A 27734-nucleotide genomic window follows, 5' to 3' on the forward strand; every position below is an offset into this window, starting at 1 on the left:
AAAGGACGTTGCTGTTGTCTCTTTACAACGACAAAACGAATGAAAACACGAACATAATACTAAAAGTATGAGCAATATCAGCTGCGTGATCCACTTAAAGGTTTTATTACAATTTAATTGTATTGTGTTATCTACTGTTACATATTTAGAATAGGTCTAACTGTTTTGTCAGTGTCGGCCCAATCAAATTTAAACTTTGCACTTTGTTCTTATGCGCTGGGCTGCTGTGTGTAGATGTATTATATACAAGCCTAGTACATAGTATGTGGTATTATTGGCTATATAGTTTAAAATAATGTAACTCTATATGCATATGTATAAAAGGTTTTTCATGATGTTTTTACTTTTGTAGTAGGCTGTCATAAACCTATAGCACGGTCCTCTGTGATAAACATTATTATTATTTATTATTATTATCATTATTATTATTATTATTATTATTATTATTATTATTATTATTATCATTATTATTATTATTAATTATTATTATTATTATTATTATTATTATTATTATTATTATTATTAGTTTACAATAATGCAATAACAAAAATTGCCTAAGGCGTTTCTCTATAAGTAAACTTCAGTTTGGTGATTATTTTATTGACTCCAGTTCCCAATAATAAAACACGCAGTCTCGCCTCTCCCAGTGTGCGGAGCTGACTGTGGCAGGGTGGGGTCGGTGTGGAGGGAGGCGGAGTCTGGGCTGAGGTGACGCTTCTTTTACTCATTTTTGTGCAGAGGACTGTTGGCCAGCAGCAGCAGCGGCAGCAGCAGAGAGAGTGGAGTGAAGTGGGGAGAAAATACAGACAATTGTTTCTTCTCGAAGAAAACAACGTTGATCTGGAATAAACTCAGACGCTTCCGTGTGTTTCGACAGGTAAGATAAGATTCACAGCATGTTTGAACGCTGAACTTTCTCCAAATGCTCGTTTTGTCTTTGTCGCCGACGTGTTTGTTTTTAAAAGTGTTTTTCCGTGTAAAAGATCCGTCCTTCTTTCTATTTAAGTGTTTTAGTTCTAGTGGGGCGACGCTTGGTTGCATTTTTTAACATTTTCCCACCTGGATGCAAATCCAATTTTGTATTTTGAGTTCATTTCCGCATGCCACAAGCTGGCAACTGCCTTCTGTGTCGGTGTAATGCGCGAGCTCTTCAGGCCCTAAAAGTTTGCTTTCTTGCAGTGAACAAGTGCTTTTTTTTTTACTGCCTAAAGTGTCAAGTATCAATTCCTGCAAAATTATGACGATGTTTTGGCCCCTGTATCGATCTTTCAACTTGACGTCACTTGTCAATAGAGTCCCACAGCGTCATTTGTGGTGTCCAAGTGTGCGCGCGCGTGTGTATGTGTGTCCGCGTGCGAGAGAGGCAGGTGAAGAGAAAGAGGCTGTTGCCAAACATTTAGCAGATGTAGACAATATGTTTCTATTATAAGACATGAAGTAAGAGGTTACAGAATTGTTGTCAGAGTGATATTCTCACACATAACTCAGCATCTCTATGTTTATGGACGAAGCATTTATCGTTTCAGTTAACTTCTGAATATAATTTTGAACAGAGGCTTAGGCGATTGATTGATTCGCCAATCCATAGTAAATTGATCAGAGCCATTTTTCTTACAACCATTTCATCTTTCAAGTATTTTGAAAGTAAAGTTGCTCAAATAATGTACTGATTTGTATTGCTCAACTAGTCTGGTATGAAGTTTTAAGTTTATTTTACCTATTTATTTGTCGTCTACAATTACAAGCAAAATATCTTTGGATTCTGTATTAAACATATTCTGTTTCTGTTGGACAAAACAAAAGATGTCACCGGCATCAATGATTCATCAAGAAATTGACTAGCAATTTAATTCAGAATGTCAATGAGGGCTTGGCAATATATTGGTTTTATCAATATCGTGATGAGAATAGATAACATTTAAGAATTTGGATATCGTAATAATGTAGGTGTTATTGTTTCCAAGTTTCAAAAGCTGTATTACAGTCAAGTAATGTCATTTTCTTAACTTGTGATATTTTTTAGTTTAGTTTTTTAGTATTGTTTGCCTTTATGCACTTTTTCATTTTATCAACATAACAATGATTATTTATCAAAAATCACATTTTGTTTTTGTAAAAGCACCAATAGTCAACCCTACGATAATGTTGCAATATAGATATGGAGGTATTTGATCAAAAATATCATGATGTTTGATTGTCTTTCTATCGCTCAGCCCTATTTTCTACTTTTGGTGAGACAAAATAAGTAAGATAAAGATGTCACACGCACAGTTTCCTGACATCTTACGGACCAAAAATTAATCAAGAACTTAATTAGTAGATTCATTCATAATGAAAACAATTGTTTGTTGCAGTCTTTAATTCAGATATCTGAGCTCAGACAGCAGTAAATAATACAATGAGCTAATTGTGCATGGGGGAGTAAGTTCCTGTTCACACACATCTGTAATGTATGACAGTGAATAATGTATCATTTGATCATACTCTTAAAATGAGTTACTGTTGCAGTAGCACCAATCCACTCCCACACAGCTGTTCATACCAGAAGTGATGTCTCCAGGTGTTGCCAAATCTTCCATGATGTCATTATATTAGTTTGCAGATGCTCCAGACTTGACGGGACAGCAGTTTTTTAATCCTGCTTAGTGACCTTCAGGAGCACAAATTTCTTTTATTACATTTCATGAGTAAATCCACAGAAATTGGCGCCCATTTTAAATTACTTTTATCTTATCCGCTTTCTTCTTAAGTCATTTGCAATGTCCCCCCAATGCCAACTTTAATATCTGTTAGAGTCAAATTTGACATGGGTCACATTGGAATTAGAAGTTAAACAGCTTTTCTCTCTCTTGGACCATTAAACACTGGCTCACATTACCTTTTGTCTTGTTCGAATTATCAGTAACACCACCAAAAAGCGCCAAGAAAAGCCCTATACAAGTTTGTTGCATCCAACTTGTTTCTACACTAATGCGTCCAGCTGAGTGTGTTGAATGTGTGTCAGGTTGAATAGAACAGCGTGCCAATGCTTTCTGCCAGTCAGGCCTCCACAGAGCTTGGCCTGGGTCTGTGTCACCACGCCCCGCCGGCTTAATTCCCTGATACTGTCCTACATTAGCAGAGCAAGAGGCCAAGAGATCCTTCAGCATATAAATAGGTCTACACTTTGCAAAGGGGATTACTGTATGGCATATATCCTTACCTCTTTGTTTAGCATCAATGATTTCTTTTTCACTGTCTTCCCTCGTCTCTGTTTTGTACTCGGTGGTGCCTTACTGAGTACTTTCCAGGGGCTCAGTTACAGCCACTCAGCGCACACGTCGTACGACCTGCTCTGTGTTTGCATTAGCACCCTGTCTCTGTGTTTTACTGTTCCCATGGAGAGGGGTTACACTGAGAGATAAAGTTTCCCATCAGCTACGGCAGGGCTCTTTGTGGTTGAAGTCAAAGGGAAGGTGGTGTGATAACATCAGAATTCTCCGCAGGTTGAACTTCCACATGGGGCGGGTGATATATCGGTGTGTCACGGCTTGTTGTTGGGATATACTGTATAAAATGTGCACAATGCGGACACTGAGTGTAATTTGTCATGTCATTTGTATTTCAGTAGCCTACAGTATTTTAGAGGTGATTTAAAAATATCGAGATATATATTGTGTATCGAAATATAGCCTAAAGTACCGCAATATTATATTATTTTTAAGCCATATTGCTGAGCTCGTCATTAGATGATACTGTCATTAAAGCCTGTAGGTGCCCATACACCCAGTGTTTCAATATTATCATTTGGCCTATTATCTCTTACAAAACAATGTGGCTTTACTTTCTAGCGCTGGGCAATATGGAGAAAATCAAATAACACTATTTTTTTGTGCCTCAGTATTGATATTCCAGGGATAACTATTGGTGTATTTAGAAATTATTTACACAATGAAATGTTTGATACGTAATCATCAGTAATGTAGACATACAGACTAAGTAGGTAAATACAAATTAAAAAACAGAACAGTCTGTTAAGTCTGGTAAATTGCACCACTTTACTGTAATGCAGCCTCTAAAACCCAGAAAAGATCACAGTTACAATATTATGATATACAAAATCTTAGACAGTCTAATCTCATATCAAGATATTGATTTTAATACTGATATTCCTCACACAGCCTTTTTATATCTGTACATTACCATGTATAATTATATTGTATTTGTAATGACCTATATTTCTTTTATTTTTTTCTTCTTCTTCTTACTCTGTATTTTAATTTGTAATTTCTAAAAGCCTCTCATAGACAGGTGTTACAAATTAGCATTTTGCTATAAACACTCAAAGCAGTGCATCTGGGACTTGAGCATGTCTGAATGTTACGGCATCAATGATACTGTATGTCCATGTCAAATAAACAAATAAATAAATAAATATAGTGCTCAGACCTACGTTTGGTAAATCAGGCAGGTGCAGCTAGATTTCCAGAGAAGGGGTTAATTTAATCAAGCCAAAGAATTTTGAGTCCTTTTGTTTAGGATGAATACGGTAATTAAATAATTGGCAGTGTCATCCGAAAACCATTCACGTGAAAGATTTCTGCTGTCACTGACAAAAACTAAAATCAGAAGCTTCTAGCTGAGCATGGTGTAATGCTGAGCAAGTCACGCTGACACTGCCCAGCTGAACCCTACCCATGACAGTCACCAAAATTAATTATTTACCTTCAACAGTTCTCTTAGTCGGATAAAACGAGGACAAGAAAATGTCCCTTACTTAAAATGTCAAAGGCCTAATGGCTGTTTCTGCCCATCACTTGCACTTTAAAGCTGTATGAACGTCTGCCAGATTTCAAAACACTCCTGCGTCAGTCTAACAGCGTGCTGGAAATAGCTGAACCTAACTGTTTTAGTCATGAATACATTATGTTTGATCATTTTTTCATTACTGACTGTGTATCCGAGCAGGGAGGGAGGGAACTGGAATCCAGCACTGACTCAAAAGAGAAAGTTTTCACAGTTGGATGATTTGGCTGATCTGTACTTCTCAGCATAGTGACTCTGATGAGTCCTGGGGTGTCTGTTTTGCTCCTCCTCCTCCCTCCCTGTCCCATAATTACACTTCTTTGCGAGGTTGAGGAAAGTGAGGACAGCAAGGGTGTGGTTGAAACAGAAAACTAATCACCAGGGAAGTTTGCAACATGGAGAGCATCAACATCGCAACAAGGAAGTTAATTTCTCATATCGTCACTGTTGAGTGAAAATCTCATAACTCAGTTTTTCAGTTGTTTGATTTGTTTCGCTGCTTTTGAAGGATATCGTGCTGTTTTGCTTTGAGAGAGTTGTGCAACCCTGAGGCCTGTGCATACTTTATAAAACACTGGATGAACTGAAAAATGCATGGGTGTTTTAGACAATCAAGGCTGCCACTCCTCCTTTTTCATTCCTTCTTTGCAAAAAGTTGACATTTTGGAGGTTTTCATCAAGATAACTGCAGTGTAGGAAACAATTTACTGTTAGAATAAGCCACTTAATTTTTCATGATGCTAGCTTTCACTCTTCAAATATTTAGATTTTATGTGTTTTGGTTGTGGTAATAGAACAAACTGTGAAGTTGAGCCGGTTCCAGCCGAGCGCTGTATTCTTTAGGAGTCCCTTCAGACTTTTGCCCTGCTCTTCAAAGCACCCCCCTCCCACTCCCTCGTGCCTCTAATCTCCCTGAAAAATTAATCATCTGTCACATCGCCTCAGCACTCAGCCGCACACCGATGAGTAGCAGTGGCAGTTCAAGAAAAAAAACTCCCTGTCAGGTCTTTAAACAGGGCTTTGGATGCAGCTTTGGCCACCAAACTTGGCCAGCAAACACATGGAGCCATCTTGATGTGCATTAGACTTTTTGGTTGCATCCAGCAGGGACACTTGAGACCCGGTTTCCTTTTCACTGTGACAGCAGTCAATGGGACAATGCGGCTACTCTTTTCCTCTCTACCCCAAACAAAAGTAACACAGAGGCTCTCTGTGCAGTATCAGAGACTTAGTTCATCCTCTTCCTTCCTACCGTCAACCAAACAACATGGAGACATCCTGTTACTGTAGGTCCAAAAACAAAATCATTCCCCTAAAAACACCGACTTTAAGTAACTGGGCATCACATGTTCAGATTGTTTTTAAGTAAATTGAAATATAGTCATTTGATTCCCCTGTATCTTTATAATCAGAATTTAGAAAAGGATTTATTACCATGTAGATTTTCAGTTCCAAGGGATTTGCTTTGAGTTGTTGTAACATGCAACATACAAACATAATAAGATTTTTTAAAAAAAGAAAGAAAGAAAAGGCAAAGTACTGCAGCATGAATATAGAATAGAAAAAGTACAATAAAATATGGCAAAGAGACTTTTAGTGTGATAACATGACAAATTTGTATAAAATAGCTGTTTCCGAATAAGGTGCACAGTTTTGTGCAGAAAAATAAAGCAGTGCATGTGCAGAAGTTCACAGTAGAGCAAGTATGTGCAAGATGATGTATTTATGATGTATGGTTCTTCTGATATGAATGACAATCTTTGGACATCTTTGGTCTGTCCCTCCCACAGTGTCTGATATGCACTGGACAGTTTTGTGAACTTTGTTGTGGGCCTTTCAAATTAGGGATTATTGTCACACCCTTTTTTACTCATTCCCTCCTTCTTTATCGGCTCTGTGGAATCTGATCCCGCTCTGCACTCAGGCACCTCCTCTGAGACAGCTCACATTTCCTTTGATTCACAGCGAGATCCTACTACTGGGAATAAACAGCCACACCAGTTTGCAGCCACCATACTGCATCCACTGGCTTAATTCAAGTCATTACAGTAGCTGCAGTGAATCAACTGACAGATCTAGGGTCATTATCCCTTCTGCTGCTTATTTTATTCATTCATTTGTGTTGTTGGGAATGTTTCCAGCTCAGGCAAGGAAGAGGAGCGCGCTGTGCTGCATCTGTCACATTTAGATGGATTCAGTTTGTGTGTTGCAAACCAGCAGTATCTCGTTGTCTGTACTTTCTCCGTGGGTTCTTGGCACACTTGCGTTGTTATGATCTGGATTTCATCAACTGTCTGTTACATTCAATTGACAAATCCCGTACTTAAAATGCGGACTTGAAGCTGCGTTCTTCCTTTTAGCGCATGACGTGATACAGCCCACAGTAGTTTTTCATCATAGTTTTGCGTCTTCAGTACGCAGGAATGGTTATGAAAGCTCAGCTTCTCCTGATAAACTTCCCCTCTCTGACCAGACACAGCCCAGCAGCTGGTGAGTCAGATAATGTTGACCATCACTTCCTGTCACCCACCACAATAAATCCATTAGCCGTGCACCGCTTCACATCCTCTCTTATTGATTTATAACAAACAGCGATCCAGTTAGCCCCTGCTGCCTCCATTACAGTGTCATAACAGCTATTGTTGGGTGGTTGGGGGATAAGGGATGCATGGTTTGGGGACCAGGAAGGTCGGTGGGGGTGTTAAGCTGTATCCCATTGGGACAGTTGAACCCCAACTCTGCAGAGACGGGATGCAGTGAGCATAACTGTCTACTCTGGAGGCTCAGCTGGCAGCACTGGCCATTTACTGTGTCAGGAGGATTGGGAGTGCAGGTTGTTGTGTTAAAGTCATATGGGAAATGGTAAATAGTAAGAGGAGTGTGTGTTGCATGTCAGGGGATGTATATGTGAAAGGGTGTGTGCGTGTGGGGGCAGCCTATATGATGTCAAATAGCTGATCTGTGCAGATGGTGCAGTAAGCTTTACAGATGTGTGGTAATCTGCTTTATTTGCATGTCAGCCTAAACATGACATTAGCAGGCCTGTTAGATTTCACTGACCACCAGATGAGTTCAAGTTTTGAAAAACGAAGCCAGAATGTTCCAACAACCATGACACTGTGAGATTCCTGTAAACAAAATATAAATGTTTTTTTAGGGTGTTTTACAGTAAAAGATCAACATTTGTCCTGCCAAGAGTTCAATGAGAACATTGAAACCATTCTCGTGTCTGTACGCTAAATATGAAACTGGCTGTATAAAATAATTGGCACATCTTCCGTCATGTCACCCACTGGTTTTGTAGACTCTTGTTTTGAAGCACCGAGTTTGGCATTTTAGCCATTGCCATCTTAGATTTTTGGAGCCAGAAGTGAAAATATGGACGAAAGAGTGGAGATAACCCAAACACTAGCTGCTAGCTTGGCTAGCACGATGAATTTATTTATGGTTAACTATGATAACAGTAATGCTCATTTTTGCCAGCAAAAAAAAACAGACTTGGAACCATTAAAACAAATGTACTTTCTGGATAAACAACATACAAATCTTTGGAGCATCTTATAGTATCTTTCAACTAAACTCTAGACTTTTTTTAGGCTCCACAAATGTTAGAACTTAAAATGTTAACTGAAACTGAACTCAACTAAAAAAAACACTGAAATAGCAACAGCTACGGCTACGCCTTTACTCTGAATCTGGGCCCATGGAATGGTTGTGTTACCTAACCAATGCTCTCACTGCGGCAGCACCTTGTCAACGGCCGCACCCACCTGTCACTTAAAGCAGCCACACCCTTAATTATGCATAATTTCAAGCCTTAATAGCTAACATGTGAGTTATATGAAAATTAACCCCCAAACAGTTGTTGTTAATTAACAAAACTGTTTCTATTACTGTGAGATAAAGATGTTTTTCTTCAGTGAAGTTGGCCATTTCAGCATGAGGTTATTTGGGGATTGACTCACTTCTGGAGCCAGTCAGATTATGTGCAGGACTATTTACTATTGTTTTATCATTTTAGTTTTCGTATGGAACAAACAGGATTTAATGTGTTGGTTAGTGAGATTTAGAGGTGCTGAAAGGTTTATTTTGTTATCACTGGCCAGGGCCAGGGTACCTTATTCTGCTCTTTATGCTAAGCTAAGCTAACTAGCTTGGCGTCATATTTAACTGAGAGTTGAAAAGACTGATGCCAGACTGATGTCTAATTCTTGGCATTCAGGCGAGAAAGCGTATTTCACAAAATGTCAAACTATTCCTATAAACTTGACATTAATTTGTGAGCTTCATCTTCTCAAGTAGGCATGTAGCTAAAATCCCAGCAGAGTGCACAGCAAAAAGCCTGGCAATGTTATTTACACTCCCTGCCTGCCAAACAGACATGAGGGTAAATAACAAATCACTGCAAACTCTGAAATGTATGTTAGGAGCCACTCTGGAATATGACCAGAGTACATCTTCAGCCCCCTGGGCCTCTTCCCTGACCTGATTCACTCCTGCTGTGCTGCAAAGAGGAGCTTAGGCCAGCGATGGCCAAGTCTGAAAATGCTTTTCGGTTTGATACTGAGTTTGTAACTGCATAACTTAATAATTATTGGGATGATATACTGAGGAGAATGAAAACATCAGAATTTACAGTTTATTCCCTCTAGCTATTAGGTGTATTCAGCCTCGCCCAGTTCACTCATACACCCACATGCACTCTGCTGCCACACCCTTATAGAGAGCCTGTCACTGCTGGGGAGACACTCCCTGTCTGACATGCCTGTGGGGGAGCCAGGAGAGTCAACCTGTTCTCATGATTGAGAGCCGTTACTCATGCATTGTCACAGTAACCTTATCTTCATAATATGTTAGTTTCAGCAATGTTGGTGAGTCAGTGAGAAGTTTAGTGTGAAAAAGTGCGCACAAGATTTACGTGGGGACACAGGACAGATTGAATGCACTATGCTAGTGAGGAATGTCACACCAGCATTTCAACATCGGGTGCTTGTGGTATCCATCTCTGCTTTTCTGATGCAACTGGCAGCTTTCACTGATACACATTCCTGGTTTTACTGTGCAGTTTTTTTGTTTGTTTTTTTTAGGAAGGAGCTCCCTAAAATCATCCACAGAGGCTGTTGCTCAATAAGATAGCAGGAAGGGATGGGTGTAAGACGTGGTTCACTGAGTAAAAAGTGTGGCTTCCTTGTTAATACGTGTTTATGTGGGTGGATGGATAGTGGTGGTAAAGATGATGGTGGAGCATGGTACAGTGAGAGCGAAAGGATGCATCATTCATTAACTGGAAGAGAGCAAAGTCCAGTCAGAAGTACACAATATGACCAGCAGTTTTTAGTCAGCACTGAACAACAGGGACGGGCCCCACAGATAAGCTTTGATACTCAGTCTTACTCTCACCATAATGTGCAACAATAGAAAAGTTTTTGCTCAGCTTTAGTTTGTACTTTGCTGTATAGTATTTTAAATCAAAACTTTCATTTTCTTAGTGTTTCTTGGCTGGCACTACAGTCGTGGGCATTGTGGGGAGGGAAAATAAACAACAAAATTATGAGAAAACCCAAGAGGGAACAGCGCTTATCTGCAAACAAGTGAGCATAGCTTCAAACATCAGATGGGTCAGCGGATAAAGCCCCCACTGTGCCTGACCAGAGTTTCGGTTACCTAGGCGATACGCGGGGCGTGTCGCAACATTGCAACAGTTGGCTGAACCCGGTGCCTCACCCAGGAAAACAAAGACTACACAAACACTGACCCTGATTTACAGAGAACAGGAAAGTTCTGTGCGGACATGGTGTACAAGTTGTAGTTTTGCATGAAACCAAAATTCACTTAAGCTTTGTTTTATATCAGCTGCATCTGTGCCCTCAGCTGTAAATCAATAAAAATGTCTTTTGTTGTTTTTCTTAAAGCCTTTGTAAGATGCAGAACTTAAATCTAGAGTGTGTCTGTTTTTTTTGTTTTTTTTGCTTTATTGATGAATGAATAGATAACCAGTAGCTGCATGAAGTCTTGACAAACAAGCTCTCATGCTTGTGTTTAAAAAGAGGCCACACCTTTAGTTAGAATTTTAGGAATACAAGGTGACTGCAAGCATAGTTTCTGTCTTATGAGAAGGTGCATTAACTGTAAGATAGCATGTGGCTGCAAGCACAGACAGTCCTCTGGGGCCTGGTCCTGCAGGATCTTGTGCCAGACTATAGCTGAAACTCGCTGCGCTGCTGCTTCCAGTGAAGGTGAGAGTGATACAGAGAAACATGTTGGGACCTTACGAGAACAGCAGGCACAGGTGAACATATTTTCAGCGAATGCATATCGATAGTAACACATACAAGACAAAAAGAAACAACCGGGGACCTGCACGTGAGTGACTAGCTAGAGAAACCTAATGAGGAACATGCACTGCACACGCTATTGTCAGCTTTTTTCATTCCAGTTTGTATGAAGGGAAAAAAAACCCTGCAGAAGCTACGACTACACACCCGTAAACACGCACAGTATGAAGCCTGGGGGAGAAAAAGTGGGCTGGGTCGGCTGAGGGAATAACACGACACATCCTTATGCAAAGTCAGAGGGCAAAAACGACGAGGGAGTGGCGTTTTACATCAGCTCAAGTGTGAGGCACACAGACAAAGCAGTTCATCTTTGGACAAATTCCTTTCCTCCAAACCCATAAATCAATTCTGATTACAGTACTCACTACACTCTAAAGTTGTGCAAGTGTGAATGTCTGTGAATTTGAATATAAGCAGAGGTAAAATTGGTAATTTTGTATCTTATGTTGTGCCAACACAGCCGCTTGGGATTAATGCTTTTAGCCTGGACTTGTTTTATTAGTAGTAAAGACATAAGATAAATGTAGTTGCTTAATGCATGGGATCGTGTTAGCAGTTATATAAAAGGTTTTCAAGGATGGCAATCTCTTCCATTTTTTTGGTCTATTTAAGTCTTTGTTTCTTGATTTTGCTTTGTGTAGAGCCTCCCCAGTGTCCTCAGTGTAGTGCCTGCAGAAATAAGCAAACACATTCTTACATCTATAATGCAACCCTGCAATGTGCTCTGCAAAGAATCCTGTCAGTCACAGTCAAACATCTGAAAACATTTGTAACCAGCACAGTGAATGCATTGTACTGCTGGTCATATGTTGCTTGCAGTGGCCGGCATCTATTAGGAATGCTGATTTTTTTTTTTTTTTTAATGGAGATGGTTTTTGTGGTGGGTGACATTCAGGCTGCAGAGACAGATCTAGAGCATCCATGCATGCACACTGACAATGAGAGGATATTTTGGGTCCTCATAGACTTTTTTGATTTAAGGCAAAATAAAGACTCAAACATAGACTAGATCTTCCTAGACTTAAGAAGGATAGTCTTTGTTTAAGTCTTTAGTTTAAGTTTGCAAATTAGACGATGAAATGAAGATATTGTGTGCAAAGGAACCTGGCTGTCAAAAAAAGTTACAAGTAGCAACAGTTCATTTTTATTAGATTTAATATTTGAGATATAGTCCCATATTTGTGACAGGAAGTAACATGCTTTTGCATTGTCCCCATAAACATTTTCAAAAAGTCTTGTCTTGCCTCAGAGGTGTACGCAGTTAATGGATATGAAAGTATGGCTGCAATTTACAACTATTCTCAATACGGTCTAATCTGCTGATTATTTTCACAATTACTCAATTCATCATTTAGTCAATGAAGTTTAAAAAAACAGTGAAAAATGCTCATCACAATTTTCCAGAACACAAAGTGACATCTTTAATGTGCTTCTTTTGCCCAATCAACAGTCCAAAAACCCAAAGACTCGTCACTATCACAAATGACAAACAAAAGTAGCAAATTCTCACATTTATGAAGCTGGAACCAACAACTGTTTGTAATTTTTGTTTGAAAAATAAATGAAACTATTGTATTGTTAAAATGGCACGAAAGTCGTGCGCATTTTCTTTCAACCAAGCATTGCAGCTCTACATGAAAATTTAAGCACAGTACAGTAAGATGTCTGCGAGGACTGAATACCAGAGTAAATGTAGCAAGAAGAGAGATTTTAGGTCAAACTTGCACCAACAAGTAGCATGCCAGTTACTCAATCTCCAGCACTGTTACAATAAAACACTAAAATCTTTCTCCAGATGTCAGATTATGTATAACAAGACCCAGAAAGGAAGGAGGTGTTATAGATTGTGAATAAATATTAGTAAATCGTGCAATAAGTCAAACAAAAGTAAAAGCAGGCGTGTTCTAGGAGGTTTAGTGTGTAATAATGAGTATGCTCTGTGTCTGCGCACAGTCTCACACGGTGGAGGAGAAACCTGACTAACAGGTTCCTGATTGCCATGCGTCAGCAGCAAGCTGCTCCCACGGCTGTATGGGCGGAGGCCCAGGGTTAAAGGTCACTTGGGCTGACTAGCATTCCTGACTTACAGCTGTCTCTCTGCCCTCCTCTCCCATGAGCCTCTGCTGCTGCTCTTGTGTTGTCATTTTCAGGGCAGGGTGCACGTCCAGGAGGAGTGAAGAGGGGTCATCTTGTGAGCTGTCATACTCTGGTTGCATATAAAAACTGAGTGACAGTCTTGTGTGAGGGAGCAGAGACCTCACTGGAATAATAATTCTTTAATTGAAATGGAGGCAGGCGTGTGGTGAAGTTTATCATCATCATCATCATCATCATCATCATCATCATCATCATCATTATAACAGAGGGAATTTTGGAAATCCTGACTTTGTCTTTTTTTGTGTGTTTTTTAGGTCTGCTCCATCGTTGTTTTGATAACGGGAGGCAAGGATGGCAATGCAAAGTAAGTAAAAAGATATTTAATTGGGACATTCCCCTTGGGCTAATGAGTTCAAATCCATATTTCACTTGAACAACTTGCCATTTATTTTCCAGAACTGGTTACACGGTGATTTCCAGGAGTTTAGGAGTAAAATGTTCCTCATGTGTAGAAAAAAATATCTGTTGATTTTTTTTATAAACCAAAATGTCTGTTAAGAATAGCTACAGTTTGAGCCTTATGTGAGGTCTAATTTCAACAAAAGACAAATATCTCTATGTGTACATGTACGCTCAGGAAAATAACCATAAGCCTTAGAGACCGGTAGATTCACTTCTGCTTCTTTATTTGTTTGTATCACAGAAAAATTTCAGAATGAGGTTACAGCAGCAAAGAATCAAAATCGAAAAACCTCTTCCTGCATTTTTGAAAACTTTAAATTTTTAGTGATGTTTCATTTGTGCATTTTCATGTTCACTTTTGTCTTTATCACCCCATTCAACAGTTCCTGTAGAGAACTCTGTTGAACCTTTTGATCATGACCTTTCATACTTCCAACTATTGTTTTCGTGTCACTTCCTGAATACATTCAGCAATTAAAGGTTACTTCTGTAAAGGTTTCCTCTATAAGGTTAAAAAAACTGCTTCACTTTGGAGAGAAAAAAAATTGGAAAACACAAAATAAATCCAAAACACAATAAATCCAAATGTTGGTTGATATTGGACCGAATTATACTGACGTGGTACAACCCCTAAATATTTTTTTTAAAACCCTCCATCCATGTTCATAAAACTTTATTTTGACTTTGGACCCACATTTCCTGTCTTGGTGCTTGGCAGTGGGTGAGGTCGACGGCATAGTGAAGGTGGCACAGTGGTCGGAGGCGGGGTACAATTTAGACTCAGGCATCCAATCTGGAGCCCCCACGGTCAGAGAAGAGGATGGCGAGTTCATCTCCAAACACTACACCATGACCACCACTGTCACAACGGAACAGCCTGGTAAGGCAACAAGCAAGGGACAAACCAGCCGACATGCACATATACTATATACTTTGCCTTCATTACATGTGACCTGTCATCATCTCACTTCTCGATAGAGGTGGACAGCACCCTAACTAGAGCTATGCGGGTGCGGCAAGCAATGTTCCCAGAGGCAGGCAACATCATCCTGTCCTCCACCCAGACAGACCCGTCCCAGATGACCAGCGTCCAGCGGCTGGCCGAACCCTCCCAGATGCTCAAGACAGCCATCATCCATCTGATCAACTACCAGGATGACGCTGAGTTGGCCACACGTGCCATTCCTGAGCTCACCAAACTGCTCAACGATGAAGACCAGGTGATGAACGCAGCCGTGCACCCCCCCCGCCCTCCCTGGTCAAATTTTCTTTTACTGAATACATCAGTTAGGGTCTTAAGAGATAATTTAGTCAACTTAAATGTATGACTTTTGCGCTTCATGATGAAAAGCAAACTGTCCCATTTTGGGAATATGTATATCAAATTATTCCTCGATTTTGATAATCCAACTAAAAGTCATTTATCAAGAAAAAATGCCACAGCCTGATACCAGCTTTTCGAAGTTGTTGCTTTTCATTTTAAACAGAATATTTTGAAAGCCGCCACATTTTAGATTAGACACACTAATATAGAAGTCGCACTGAAACCAGGTGGAGTCACTTTCAAGTTTATTTTGCTCATATAAAAATTCTTACTTTTCCCCCATCATTTCTCATAAGGTGGTGGTCAGCAAGGCAGCACAGATTGTCAACCAGCTTACACGCAAGGAGGCGTCGCGGCGTGCGCTTATGCAGTCCCCTCAGATGGTGGCAGCGGTGGTGCGGGCAATGCAGAATACTGGCGACATGGAGACAGCACGGGCGACAGCCAGCATCCTCCACAACCTGTCCCACCAGAGAGAGGGCCTGCTCTCCATCTTTAAGTCTGGAGGCATCCCTGCTCTGGTCCGCATGCTCAGGTATGTCTGGACGAAGAGAAAGAGAGATAATGGACTGAGGAAGTTATTAGAATTTAGTCACTTATGACTTTGATCCTCATTGTTGTCCTTGTTGTTTGTATATGTTGCAAAAATGTCCTCTTTCTCATAGTGTAAGTATGAAAGAGAAAATGTGACCCAAAACACTGAAGTCGTTTTAGACCTTTTGGCACTGTCATTTTAAGGCTCATTTTGCTGTTTTGGGGTCTTGCTTATCAAATCCTATTTGAAATTTGTCAAACACAGACAGCGTTAAGACATGTTTAGGTATTTTACAGTGCAGTTCAGTTGAAACCTGCATTGTTCCTAACACAACTAGTACTTTCTCTGGAATGTGTTGACCAGAGTTTACAGTTGTCTTTCTTGTTCTTCATTCAGACCAAAAGGGATGTAAAAATTTTGTTTATCTATTATTACTCATCATTTCAATTTTAAATTTTTAAATGTCAATAAGACATTTTTAATAGCTTTACATTTTCATGATTTTAATAAAAATTAGACATCTTTAATTTTCATTTTTATTGATTATAACACATATTTAAAAGCAAGGAATTTTCATTTTATCATTGATAAAAAGACATATTTAATAGCATTTAATTGTCTTTTTTCATTTATAACGCCTTTAATAGCATTTCATTTTCATTCTCATGATATTAAGACTTATTTAACAGCATTTAATTTTCATTTTTTAATAAAAGTAAGACATATTTAATAGAATTTGATTTTCATTTTTTTGATCATTTTCATTTTTTCAATAAGACATTTAATAGCATTTCATTTTCAAATTTTTAATTAGAAAATTAAAACTAAAATTTCAGTTTATATTGATAATGAGATATCTTTAATAGCCTGTCATATTTAGTTTTTAATAATTAATATAACAATAAGTTAACAATTAAAGGTTAACTGGTGACTCTAAATTAATAGTAGGTATGAGCATTAATGGTCTTCTGTTTTTATTCAGCCCTGTGACATTTGGGCAGCTTGTCCAGAGCGCAGGACAAGCTTGAATATTCTACCTGTATAAGCAGGAGTATAGTGATTTTTATTTACAGCAGCGCACCTATTTTGCGCATGCATGCATGTTTGAGCATGGTTAAGATGTGGCTCACTTTGGAGGTTATGTAAACACTGTTCACACAGTGGAAAGTTTACATGCATTAATGAGATAAATGACAAAGTGTCATTCTGGTGTGCTTTGCAGCACTAAACCTTTGTGTTTATAAGGGCTAGGTGGCAATAAATGGAAAAGACGCACTAACTGTGCAAAGAAACATCGGAAACTCAGCTGCTGCGACATCTTGCAATGGTATCTTGCGATTAGCCTCCCAATGCGATGACTACAGCCAGCTAGCCAGCTAGCTGGCCTCCATATATTTCTTTAACTGTTAAAAAAAATTAGATCAATGACAGATTGAAATATTCAGTTAACTCAACCTCTGGTTATGACTGGCTTTATGGAGAAAGTGGGAGATCGCAGACTCAAGTAGAGATATATGAGGCAGGTGGAATATGTTAGGTCCAATGAAAAACACTTAAAATCACTCCGTGCATTTCAAGTGATATGTCGTCTAACAGAGAAGACATTATTGGAACTGGACATACCTTATCATTCTTATTCACACTTATCATGCCTGTTCTTGTCCCTCAGCTCTCCCATGGAGTCTGTGCTCTTCTATGCCATCACCACGCTCCACAACCTGCTGCTGCACCAGGAAGGAGCCAAGATGGCCGTGCGTCTGGCTGACGGCCTGCAGAAGATGGTTCCCCTGCTGAAGAAGACCAATCCTAAGTTCCTGGCCATCACCACAGACTGTCTGCAGTTGCTGTCCTATGGCAACCAGGAGAGCAAGGTTTGTGTGTGTGTGTGTGTGTGCGTGCGTGCGTTTTATTGTCAGTGCATGTAACATAACGGCTGGAGCACTGCAAAGCAGGTATTGTAATCTGAGATTGCTCAAGTTGCTGTGCTTGTGCGTACATGTGTTTTGTTTTGGGTGTGGCATGTGAACAGAGTTGTTCAGGTCCTGGCACAGTGAGGGCACGGGTGTGGTTGTTTGCTGAGTCATGAAAATGATGGATTAACTGGCGTTCATGTGCCTGGACAGGTTACAGCTTTGTAAGATCTCAACAAAAGAAGACAGAAGGCTGATTTATTGGTCATTTTTTAAACAATGTTTAAAAAAATGAAATTACATTTATCCCTGATCCTGCTACATCTTTGGAGTTGAAGGTTGAGTTGATTAAAATCAGCAGCTACTATGCAGATTCCATCCGGTTGCTTGGTGATGTCGCTGCTGATGGCATTGTTCAATTCCTGCAGTAATCCTGAGTGTTAAAAAAAATGAAAGTTATCTTTACACCAAATGCAAATCATATGTTCACACAGTGCCTCTCTCTCACAGCTGATCATCCTGTCCAACGGGGGTCCTGAGGGTCTAGTTCACATCATGAGAAACTACAACTATGAGAAGCTGCTGTGGACCACAAGCCGTGTGCTCAAAGTCCTCTCTGTGTGTCCCAGCAACAAACCCGCCATTGTAGAGGCTGGTATGTGATATATTTTTTCTGTGTGAGTGCACACTGTGTGTGTCTGTGTGTACAAGGTAGTAGAACAGGTGTGTCAACTTTTTGCTGCCTGAACTGTGGCTAATGGTTGCTTGTCAACCTCAACGCTCCTTGACAGCAGAATTAATGAGAAAGTACTGAGAGCTGAGTGATCTAACTTCTCTGTTCTCGTGTAGGTGGGATGCAGGCTCTGGGGAAACATCTCACAGGCTCCAGCCAGCGTCTGATGCAGAACTGTCTGTGGACGCTCAGAAACTTGTCTGATGCTGCCACCAAGGAGGTCTGTGTCCACACCATAGACTGTATATAAATATGGACGACGCGTTCCCACGATGCTAAAGTGAAGCCAAAATATACTGGATACGGCCGCTGCCATTTGTGCTGTTAAAGTCATTCAGAACCAGAGTCTGAACTGTAGCAATCTCCGTAGCGTCAAGTTTCCTGTCCATAAACCCGTCCAAACCATCATGAGCAGTGCCACTGAACACGAGGGCAGCACAGTGTCAATCATGTTGTGAAATCCCCTTTCTATAATATCAAAAAAGTAATTAAAACCAAACTTATCAAAAAAAAAACAACAAACACTTAAACATACAGCAGCATGATAAGAACTACCTCAAATGACAGCAACCACCTTTTGGAAAAATTTATATGACGTGTACTTTGAGTATTTACTTTGGCCCATGTCGAGTCACTAACATGGAAATCCATCTTTTTATACAGTCTGTGATCCACACTCACTTTAACTTTTTTCTTCTCCTCTGACTGAAAATCTTAATTTGTGAATTTCTCATAGTCCAGCACTTGAGGAACTCTCTGAAATCTCTCTCTTCCTGTTTCCAGGAGGGTATGGACAGCCTTCTGCAGATGCTGGTGGGCCTGCTCAGCTCAGAGGACCTCAACATGCTCACCTGCTCTACCGGCATCCTGTCAAACCTTACTTGCAACAATGCCTACAACAAAACTCTGGTCACCCAGAGCAATGGCGTAGAGGCGCTGATCCACGCCATATTGCGTGCCGGCGAAAAGGAGGATGTGACCGAGCCTGCCATTTGTGCTCTGCGCCACCTGACATCACGCCACCAGCAGGCTGAGGTGGCACAGAATGCTGTGAGGAAACATTACGGCATCCCCCCCATCGTCAAGCTGCTTAACCAACCCCACTACTGGCCTGTCATCAAGGTAAAGAGGAGGGGGGGGATAGGTTAGGCTCAAAAAATGGTCAATAAGACATACTTAAAACATATGAAATTGGAAATAATTTAAATATTTGCTTATGTTTCCATGCAGTTTTCCCCTTTGCAAAGAATGATATCCAACCAATCTTTGAAATCATATTTGAACATCATTCTCAAGCTTAAAATCTTCTCACTGACCCTTATTTGGTCTAGATAGATGAAATGAATATTTTCCTATTAGGATGTGGATTTATGAAAGTCAGTGGTTTGAGGGAACGTAGGCTAAGGACATTGTAACAAACATAGTGAGGAGTTAATGGGTTTATCCAAAGAGAGAGACTGGGGAAAATGGGGAGACAGATGGACAGAGGGGACGGCAGGTCCGGCATAAGGCCAGAGCCTCAATCAGCCTGAAAGAGCATGAAATGCATATGACAGCAGGCACAGTGTGTTATACAAGGCCAGGCTGTAGGGAGAAAAACTGTTCATTTTAACTGTTTTATTTGTTCAATTTACACAAGGTTGAAGTTCAGTTGTCGTTTGTCAGCCTTGTTTTTGTTGCCGACTGATAACAGTGAACAGTATCATGACCATGTCTTTTTCCCTTTTCCCTGCCTGAAGGCTGTAGTCGGCCTGATCCGCAACCTGGCCCTGTGCCCAGAGAACCAGGCCCCTCTGAGGGATGCCGGAGTCATCTCCCGTCTGGTCACCCTGCTGAGCAGAGCCCACCAGGACGCCCAGAAACAATCTTCATCCAACCAGCAGACATACCAGGTTCTTGAGGGGCTTGTTTGAAAGGATGCTTATTGTCACTTTTTAACTAGCCTGCAGAAATTAGTAGTGGTAAAATATTTTTGAATTTCTGTATCGTTGTGTAACATTTCTTCTTTTCACCCTGCTCCTTAGGATGGAGTGAGGATGGAGGAGATCGTCGAGGGTTCCACAGGAGCTCTGCACATCCTGGCAAGAGATCCTGTCAATAGAGCAGAGATTGCCAACATGCAGCCCATTCCTCTGTTTGTTCAGGTACCCGAGGAAACTCAGGCTCTCACGCTTCCTCATTTTGATAATTAACTTCCCCGTGATTGTTTGTTTTAATAATTTCCTTACTCACCCTCTCCAGCTCCTCTACTCTCCAGTGGACAACGTGAAGCGTGTGGCGGCGGGGGTCCTGTGCGAGCTGGCCCTGGACAAACAGTCAGCTGAGCTCATCGACGCTGAGGGAGCGTCGGCGCCGCTGATGGACCTGCTGCACTCCAACAACGAGGGCATTGGTAGGACACCCAGATTATGCACTGCAATAAACTTACTGTAATGTAGCGTTTAGTCTTAGGTGGAAAGGAACAAAGTCAATTCACTCAAGTGCTGTACTTACTGTAAGTGCAGTTTCCAGATACTTCACTCCACATGATCACGTTTGCTCTTTTACTCCACTGCATTTCAGAATGACATACTGATGGTAGACTGTATCAAAATCATGTAGTCCAATCATAAAATATAGTGCAGTGTTGGAGTTTAAAGGTCCAGTCTCCAAATTATTCTTCCTCTCAAAAATAAATAGACCCTGATTTAAACCGGTAAAAACACTACATTAAGCAGCAGAGATCACATAGACGTAGGATCCATGTTTTGCTATCATGATCAAGTTTGGAAATTATTAAAATGAAGTAGCGCTGACTAAAACCAACTAATACTCGTGTGACAAAATTGTCCAGTTATCATGCATTTGGTACTTTTTTGCAATATTGATTGAACATCATACACCAAGCAAAATCATCATACAAAAGGTATTATTGTACATAGAGTAACGCTGTTCTCGGTTAACTCTCATCTAACTCTTGAGAAAACGTGTTTATCAAACTATTCCTTTACGTAAAGTCCTTTGGTGGTATTCCCTCATCACACTGCTTGTTGGTCACAACAAGTGAAAATGTTCAAAATGTGTTTTTATTTAATGTGTATATCATGTTTAAATCATGTGAGCTACATAGGTGCTTTAAAAGATGTGTCTTATATAAAATTCACATGTGAAAGTACCATGGTTGAATTTGACAAACCTCACTAACCGAAGCATACAGAGATACTGCATATGTTAATGCAACACAAGATGCTGTTAGTATTTTATAATTGATGCTGTGAGTGCTCTGTATCTATAATGCATCAGGGAGTACTATAAAAGAAAATAGAAAATAAGTCACTCATGCAGTGATTGGCAAGTGCACTTAAAGTATTACTTTTCTCAAAAACTTTAACATATGGTGCAGTCTAGACTAAAATGTGGTCTTGGATCTGTTTCCCCTTTCAATACACCCACGTTGTCACACATTATTATTATATAAAGGAGTGTAAGGTTTACATACATTACTGACAGCGTCCTGATTCTGATCCCCTCAGCTACTTACGCTGCAGCTGTTCTTTTCCGCATCTCCGAGGATAAGACCTCAGACTACAAGAAGCGAGTGTCTGTGGAGCTCACACACTCTCTGTTCAAAAATGACCCCGCCGCCTGGGAGATGGTGAGTGTCTGGCGCCCTCCACTGCCAGGACATTGTGACAATTCATCATTTATGTAGACATTTTTTAAAGTACCCTCAACTCTCGAGTCTCGGCTCCTTTGATTTTTGCTGATTAAAGTTTTCAGTGACATTTTGTGAAGCTTTTAAGAAACTGGTTCTTTAACATTGGAAGTTCAGGATAATGTACATCCTATTATTATTGTGGAATAAAGCCCAATTGGGAAATGCAGCACCCTGACAGCAGCAGGGTCTTAAATTTTAAAAAGGGGTTTATCAAGTAATAACCCACTTGTGTTTATTATACTGCTTATTACGCATCAACTTGCTAAAGAAATCAACTGTATAATTGATGAAATCAGAATCAAGTTTTCTGCAAAGCTGTGAAATAATCTTTAATAACACTTTAAGGACTATTAATAAACTGTCTGTATATAGGTGTTGACTTTATCTGACCTTTGTCCTCTCGTGACCTCTGCAGGCCCACAACAGTGTCCCTATGGATGGACCTTTTCAAGATGGTGAGTAACTATGTCTGAAATGTGCACATGCAGCACATTCCCCATCACTGGGTCACTCCACCGCAGGGAGCGACCGCTCTGTTAAAATGCTGTAATCTGCTAACAGGTTTCCTCCCTGCTGCAGCCTACAGATTCCATTTACAATCATTATTTGGTAGCAAAATAAATAGTTTTTCTTGTTTAAAAAAAGTACACTGTGGTTATTCCAAACCCAAGCAGCAAAAGCCTAGCCTGCATTGGTTTTTAGTCATCTTAATTCCTTTCATACCCTCTTCAAATAAATCACAAATTTGACATTTTCCACATGTATTTCTTGTGGTCAAGTCACATTATACTGTTCTTTCTTTCATTCACTTCTGGTCACTTCCTTTTCTTTGTTCTCTACATCACTATATATTCCTCACTGCCAAGTCCAGAAAATTTTCATTCCTGCTGTTTCATTATCTGTGTTTGTATCTGTCTCTTAATCCCCGTCCTTCACTTTTTTCCTTGTATGGCCTTGGTATTTCTGTCTTCTCTCAGAGCAGAGAGACTCTGCTTTTTCTCTTTGTATGATTACTGTGTTCCAAAAATGTGCCTGAAATGTTAAATTATTTTTTTTACTAGCTTGTACAATTCTCTGTGCTGCTGTTGCCACTATCAACAGCAGTAACTAAAGTAATGGACAAGGGAAAATGATAAGTAATCTGTTGATGCAGTGTGTAACAGGTAAAAAAAATAAATAAAATGTTGTCTTCTCTTGCAGAGATGGATGCTTATCCGAGCTATCCAGTACAGTATGCAGCTGACGTTCCCATGGACTTCCAAGATGAATTCCAAGGCAGCATGCCTTACGATAGACAATTAAATGACTTTTAACGGTCAGTACATACAAACCTCTGCCAATCAGGATTTATTTCAAAAATTAAAATCCCCTAAAAACTTGGTCTTAAATCTCCCATTTTTTCAATATCATTCACTATTGATGACTAAATTAGATGTATTTTATAAACTAGAACATAAGAAGGTATTATTTATTCATAATAAATACACTTAGGAACAATGAGGACATGATGCAAGATACAACAGTGCTGATTTTTTCGCTCTTAAAGATAACAAAAGTTCAAAAGTTCAGTCAAGAGGAGTTAGTTCTTAGGTCCTGTGTGTCGGCCAATAACAGATTTTATGTACACACCAAAGTGCAGGATGACTCATCTACATTTTTATTGTATTCTGGGAAATGACTAATTTCAGATACAATTAAGAATACCTAAAACAACATTTTTGGTCATTTTTGGGCCAGATACTGGTGTATATATGAGGTCAGTGCAAAACATGTGATTAAAAAAATAAGTTAATTAAACATCTATTTTTGATTTATGGTAACTTTAAAGTTTTATGTTTTTTTTTTTCTTCAATATAATAACTGGTGATCTTGTGAAATGAGCTCTGTGGGTTTCCTTTTTTCTCATCATGTTGTTTTCCCTTTTCTTAAAGACCCAGAGAAAAAAGGAAGGTGGAAAAGGAAGCAGAGGGGGTGACATGGGACGTCCAAGGACAAAGAAGAGAATATAGTTGTCAGTAGAGATTATTCCCTCTGCTCCCAGCCTAATGTAATATATGCAATTATCACTGAGTACGGGACTCATAATCTTAATAGGGCTCAACTTTGTTTTATAGCCTAATTTTGCTGATTATAACGATGATGATGCTTGTAGGTTTCTGATAGAAAACCTTTTAAGAGTGTGCGTGCGTGCATGTGAGTGTGTCCATGAGTGTGTCAGTGTGTGTTTTATGCTTTTGGGTGGGTATTCTATGCCAAAGAGATTTTATTTTGTGATGATAATCGTGTAGCTTCTTCTTCTTTTCTTTTTTTTTGTTAAAGAAATAATAAGAGAATAATAGTTGAAAACACTGCCAGAGGTGGCTCAATGTGCACACTGCACCTGCTCACCACTCTGTTTCTTTCTTAACGCCTTTGTAACAGACACTGCTGTCTACGCTGTAGTTTTGACACTATATACTGTCAACTTTCTCCCTCTATGACCCAACATTTAAGAGTCAGTGAAGAGAGTTCACACAGGCTCCTTGTTTCTCATGGCACTAATTCAGTAGGAGTGAACAAATTAGGACAAACGGAGGTCTTTGACAGACCTGTTAGAGGGCAGGGTAGGGCTGCCCCCGCTCCTGTATGCCATCTGCTGTAGGTGAACAAGATGGTTGTTTGTTTTTAGAAATTGTTTCTCATCTTTTATGAGTTACTTACTGGGAAAGCTTCACATTATCCAGCATTACCATAACATCAACAATTAAATCTTTCGTTAAGAACTGAATTTAAAGGAAATATCCTGTGTGACTTTATGAGAGCGACAGTAACAATATGGTTTGCAGATGTTTTTAACAGATTGAGCGATTTATTAGTTAACACGTGATGGTTTAGGCGGGGATGGCCCTACAGCTGGAGCAAACTACTGACAGGGAAATTTGTCTTTCTACTTAAAAAGAGTTTTTACTGAAATTTTGTTTAATAAAAATAAAAGATATATTAAACATATTATGGCCTCCATGTTTGCAGTTATTTATCTATTTTCCAATTCATTACAAAAATTCTGAAGGGCATAACTACACCCGTAATGAAAATGCACATTTTTTATGTGTTTGTTGTTTGGGATCTATCCCATAATAATAACTTCTGGCTTGCTTGGCATCCAGTATTACTCATCATTTATCAGTTTGATTCTGTGTCTGATGTGTTAATCGTGTATAGTACACTGTCTATGCAATATATTTTTAAACCCTTAGAGACTAGGCCATACTTATGAAATATATTGGGGTCGACATGTCCTCCCTATATTCATTTATGGTGAAAATGTCCCCCTTAATATATTGATAAATATATAAATAAACAGAAATGAACCATGTTTCAACAGGCAACCACACACTGTTGTATGAATGTTCAATAGGCCTCATCACTTTTGACTGTAAGAGTTTAATGTAACGTGGCTGTCATAAAACTTGAATTTAGAATGTCAAAGGATAATATTTCATGGAGATGTCATAAAAACTAATTAAAACTGATAGTATAGTATACCATAAAAATGTCATTAGAAAGTCAAAGTCTAGTATATTGTTAAAAGTTGATTGTATTGTATATCATTAAGAATTAGACTTTTAAAATCATATATTGATAGGCTTATGAAAAAAAAAACAAAAAAAAAAAACCTCCAATTAAATCCAGTCCAAGTCCAAGTTTATTTGTGAAATGAAATTTGACTCTAAATGCTGCTACATCTTTTTGGTGAGTAAGGAGGAGTTGAGTAGTCTCACAGCCTGGGGAAAGAAGCTGCTCTGTAGTCCGGCTCTGTAGTCTGGTTTTTTAGGATACTTCAGTATCTTTTTCCAGATGGCAGCAGGGTGAACAGACTGTGGCTGCTGTCTCTCAGAGAAGAAACCTCACTTCACCGGGGTCACTGATGCTCTCATATTTTGAACAACATAATATTTCATGATTTTTTTTGTCATGTTTTGGGCGAAATATTATACTATGACTTTTTTATGCGATTTTGGATGACATATGATGTTTTTGTCATATTCTGGACGACATAATATACTATCAATTTTTTGTGCTATTTTGGAGGACATACTTTAGTATGACATTTTAATATGGAACTTTATTGTCATATTTTGGATGAATTACTATACTAATGTTTCTCAAATAGTAATAGGTGAACCCCTGGCGGTATGTGGAGGTGCTCCAAGAACTACATGACATTTTTAAACAAAATATTTAAAAAACTGCCAAATGGCAAATGTCCAATTTGACAAGTCCCAAAAACAGCTGAAGACACTTCAAAACAGCATAAAATAGCATGCTGAGACACGCCATAGCATTTAAAAGTGCAAAAATGGTCAAAAACACCAGAATTTGGCATGTCAAAAAAATGACCAAAGAAGCAAGGCTATAGTATGGCAAAAATGTCAAAATTTGACATGTCCCAAAAACAGCTGAAAACACCTCAAAACAGCATAAAATAGCGTGCTGAGACACGCCATAGCATTTAAAAGTGCAAAAGTGCAAAAATGGTCAAAAACACCAGAATTTGGCATGTCAAAAAAATGACAAAAAAGCAAGGCTATAGTAAGGCAAAAATGTCAAAATTTGACATGTCCCAAAAAAACAGTTGAAAACACCTCAAAACAGCATAAAATAGCGTGCTGAGACACACCATAGCATTTAAAAGTGCAAAAATGGTCAAAAACACCATAATTTGGCATGTCAAAAAAATGACAAAAAAAGCAAGGCTATAGTAAGGCAAAAATGTCAAAATTTGACATGTCCCAAAAAAACAGCTGAAAACAACTCAAAACAGCATAAAATAGCATGCTGAGACACGCCATAGCATTTAAAAGTGCAAAAATGGTCAAAAACACCAGAATTTGGCATGTCAAAAAAATGACAAAAGAAGCAAGGCTATAGTATGGCAAAAATGTCAAAATGTTGACATGTCCCAAAAACAGCTGAAAAGACCTCAAAACAGCATAAAATAGCGTGTTGAGACACACCATAGCATTTAAAAGTGCAAAAATGGTCAAAAACACCATAATTTGGCATGTCAAAAAAATGACAAAAGAAGCAAGGCTATAGTATGGCAAAAATGGTGAAAATGTCAAAATTTTGACATGTCCCAAAACAGTTGAAAACACCTCAAAACAGCATAAAATAGCGTGCTGAGACGCGCCATAGCATTTAAAAGTGCAAAAATGGTCAAAAACACCAGAATTTGGCATGTCAAAAAAATGACAAAAAAAGCAAGGCTATAGTATGGCAAAAATGGTGAAAATGTCAAAATTTGACATGTCCCAAAACAGTTGAAAACACCTCAAAACAGCATAAAATAGCGTGCTGAGACACGCCATAGCATTTAAAAGTGCAAAAATGGTCAAAAACACCAGAATTTGGCATGTCAAAAAAAATGACAAAAAAAGCAAGGCTATAGTATGGCAAAAATGTCAAAATTTGACATGTCCCAAAAAACAGCTGAAAACAACTCAAAACAGCATAAAATAGCGTGCTGAGACACGCCATAGCATTTAAAAGTGCAAAAATGGTCAAAAACACACCAGAATTTGGCATGTCAAAAAAATGACAAAAAAGCAAGGCTATAGTAAGGCAAATATGTCAAAATTTGACATGTCCCAAAAACAGCTGAAAAACACTCAAAACAGCATAAAATAGCGTGTTGAGACACGCCATAGCATTTAAAAAGTGCAAAAATGGTCAAAAAACACCAGAATTTGGCATGTCAAAAAAATGACAAAAAAAGCAAGGCTATAGTATGGCAAAAATGTCAAAATTTGACATGTCCCAAAAACAGCTGAAAACAACTCAAAACAGCATAAAATAGCGTGCTGAGACACGCCA

The 27734-nt window shown here is 39.2% G+C and overlaps 1 protein-coding gene across 1 annotated transcript; it reads left to right on the plus strand.

Annotated features, from left to right (window-relative positions):
* Window positions 1-732: 732 nt before the first annotated feature.
* On the plus strand, window positions 733-24283 carry jupa (junction plakoglobin a). Its single transcript, XM_042484647.1, has 16 exons — window positions 733-877; window positions 13532-13581; window positions 14398-14559; window positions 14658-14899; window positions 15300-15538; window positions 17208-17409; window positions 17959-18103; window positions 18298-18401; window positions 18965-19303; window positions 19921-20073; window positions 20206-20325; window positions 20423-20573; window positions 21694-21815; window positions 22294-22333; window positions 23079-23193; window positions 23810-24283. Exons 2-15 carry the CDS (start codon window positions 13569-13571, stop codon window positions 23189-23191), a joined length of 2145 nt encoding a protein of 714 aa, XP_042340581.1. The 5' UTR covers window positions 733-877; window positions 13532-13568; the 3' UTR covers window positions 23192-23193; window positions 23810-24283.
* The last annotated feature ends 3451 nt before the right edge of the window (window positions 24284-27734 follow it).

The sequence above is a fragment of the Plectropomus leopardus genome, chromosome 4 (genome assembly GCF_008729295.1).
Source record: "Plectropomus leopardus isolate mb chromosome 4, YSFRI_Pleo_2.0, whole genome shotgun sequence".
Lineage (NCBI taxonomy): Eukaryota > Metazoa > Chordata > Actinopteri > Perciformes > Serranidae > Plectropomus > Plectropomus leopardus.

What these genes read in the sequence shown, in the direction of transcription:
- jupa (XM_042484647.1), top strand. An exon ending in CTGATGCTGCCACCAAGGAG is followed by an intron (nt 18,402 to 18,964) that starts GTCTGTGTCCAC and finishes TCCTGTTTCCAG; the next exon opens with GAGGGTATGGACAGCCTTCT. An exon ending in GGATGGACCTTTTCAAGATG is followed by an intron (nt 22,334 to 23,078) that starts GTGAGTAACTAT and finishes CTTCTCTTGCAG; the next exon opens with AGATGGATGCTTATCCGAGC.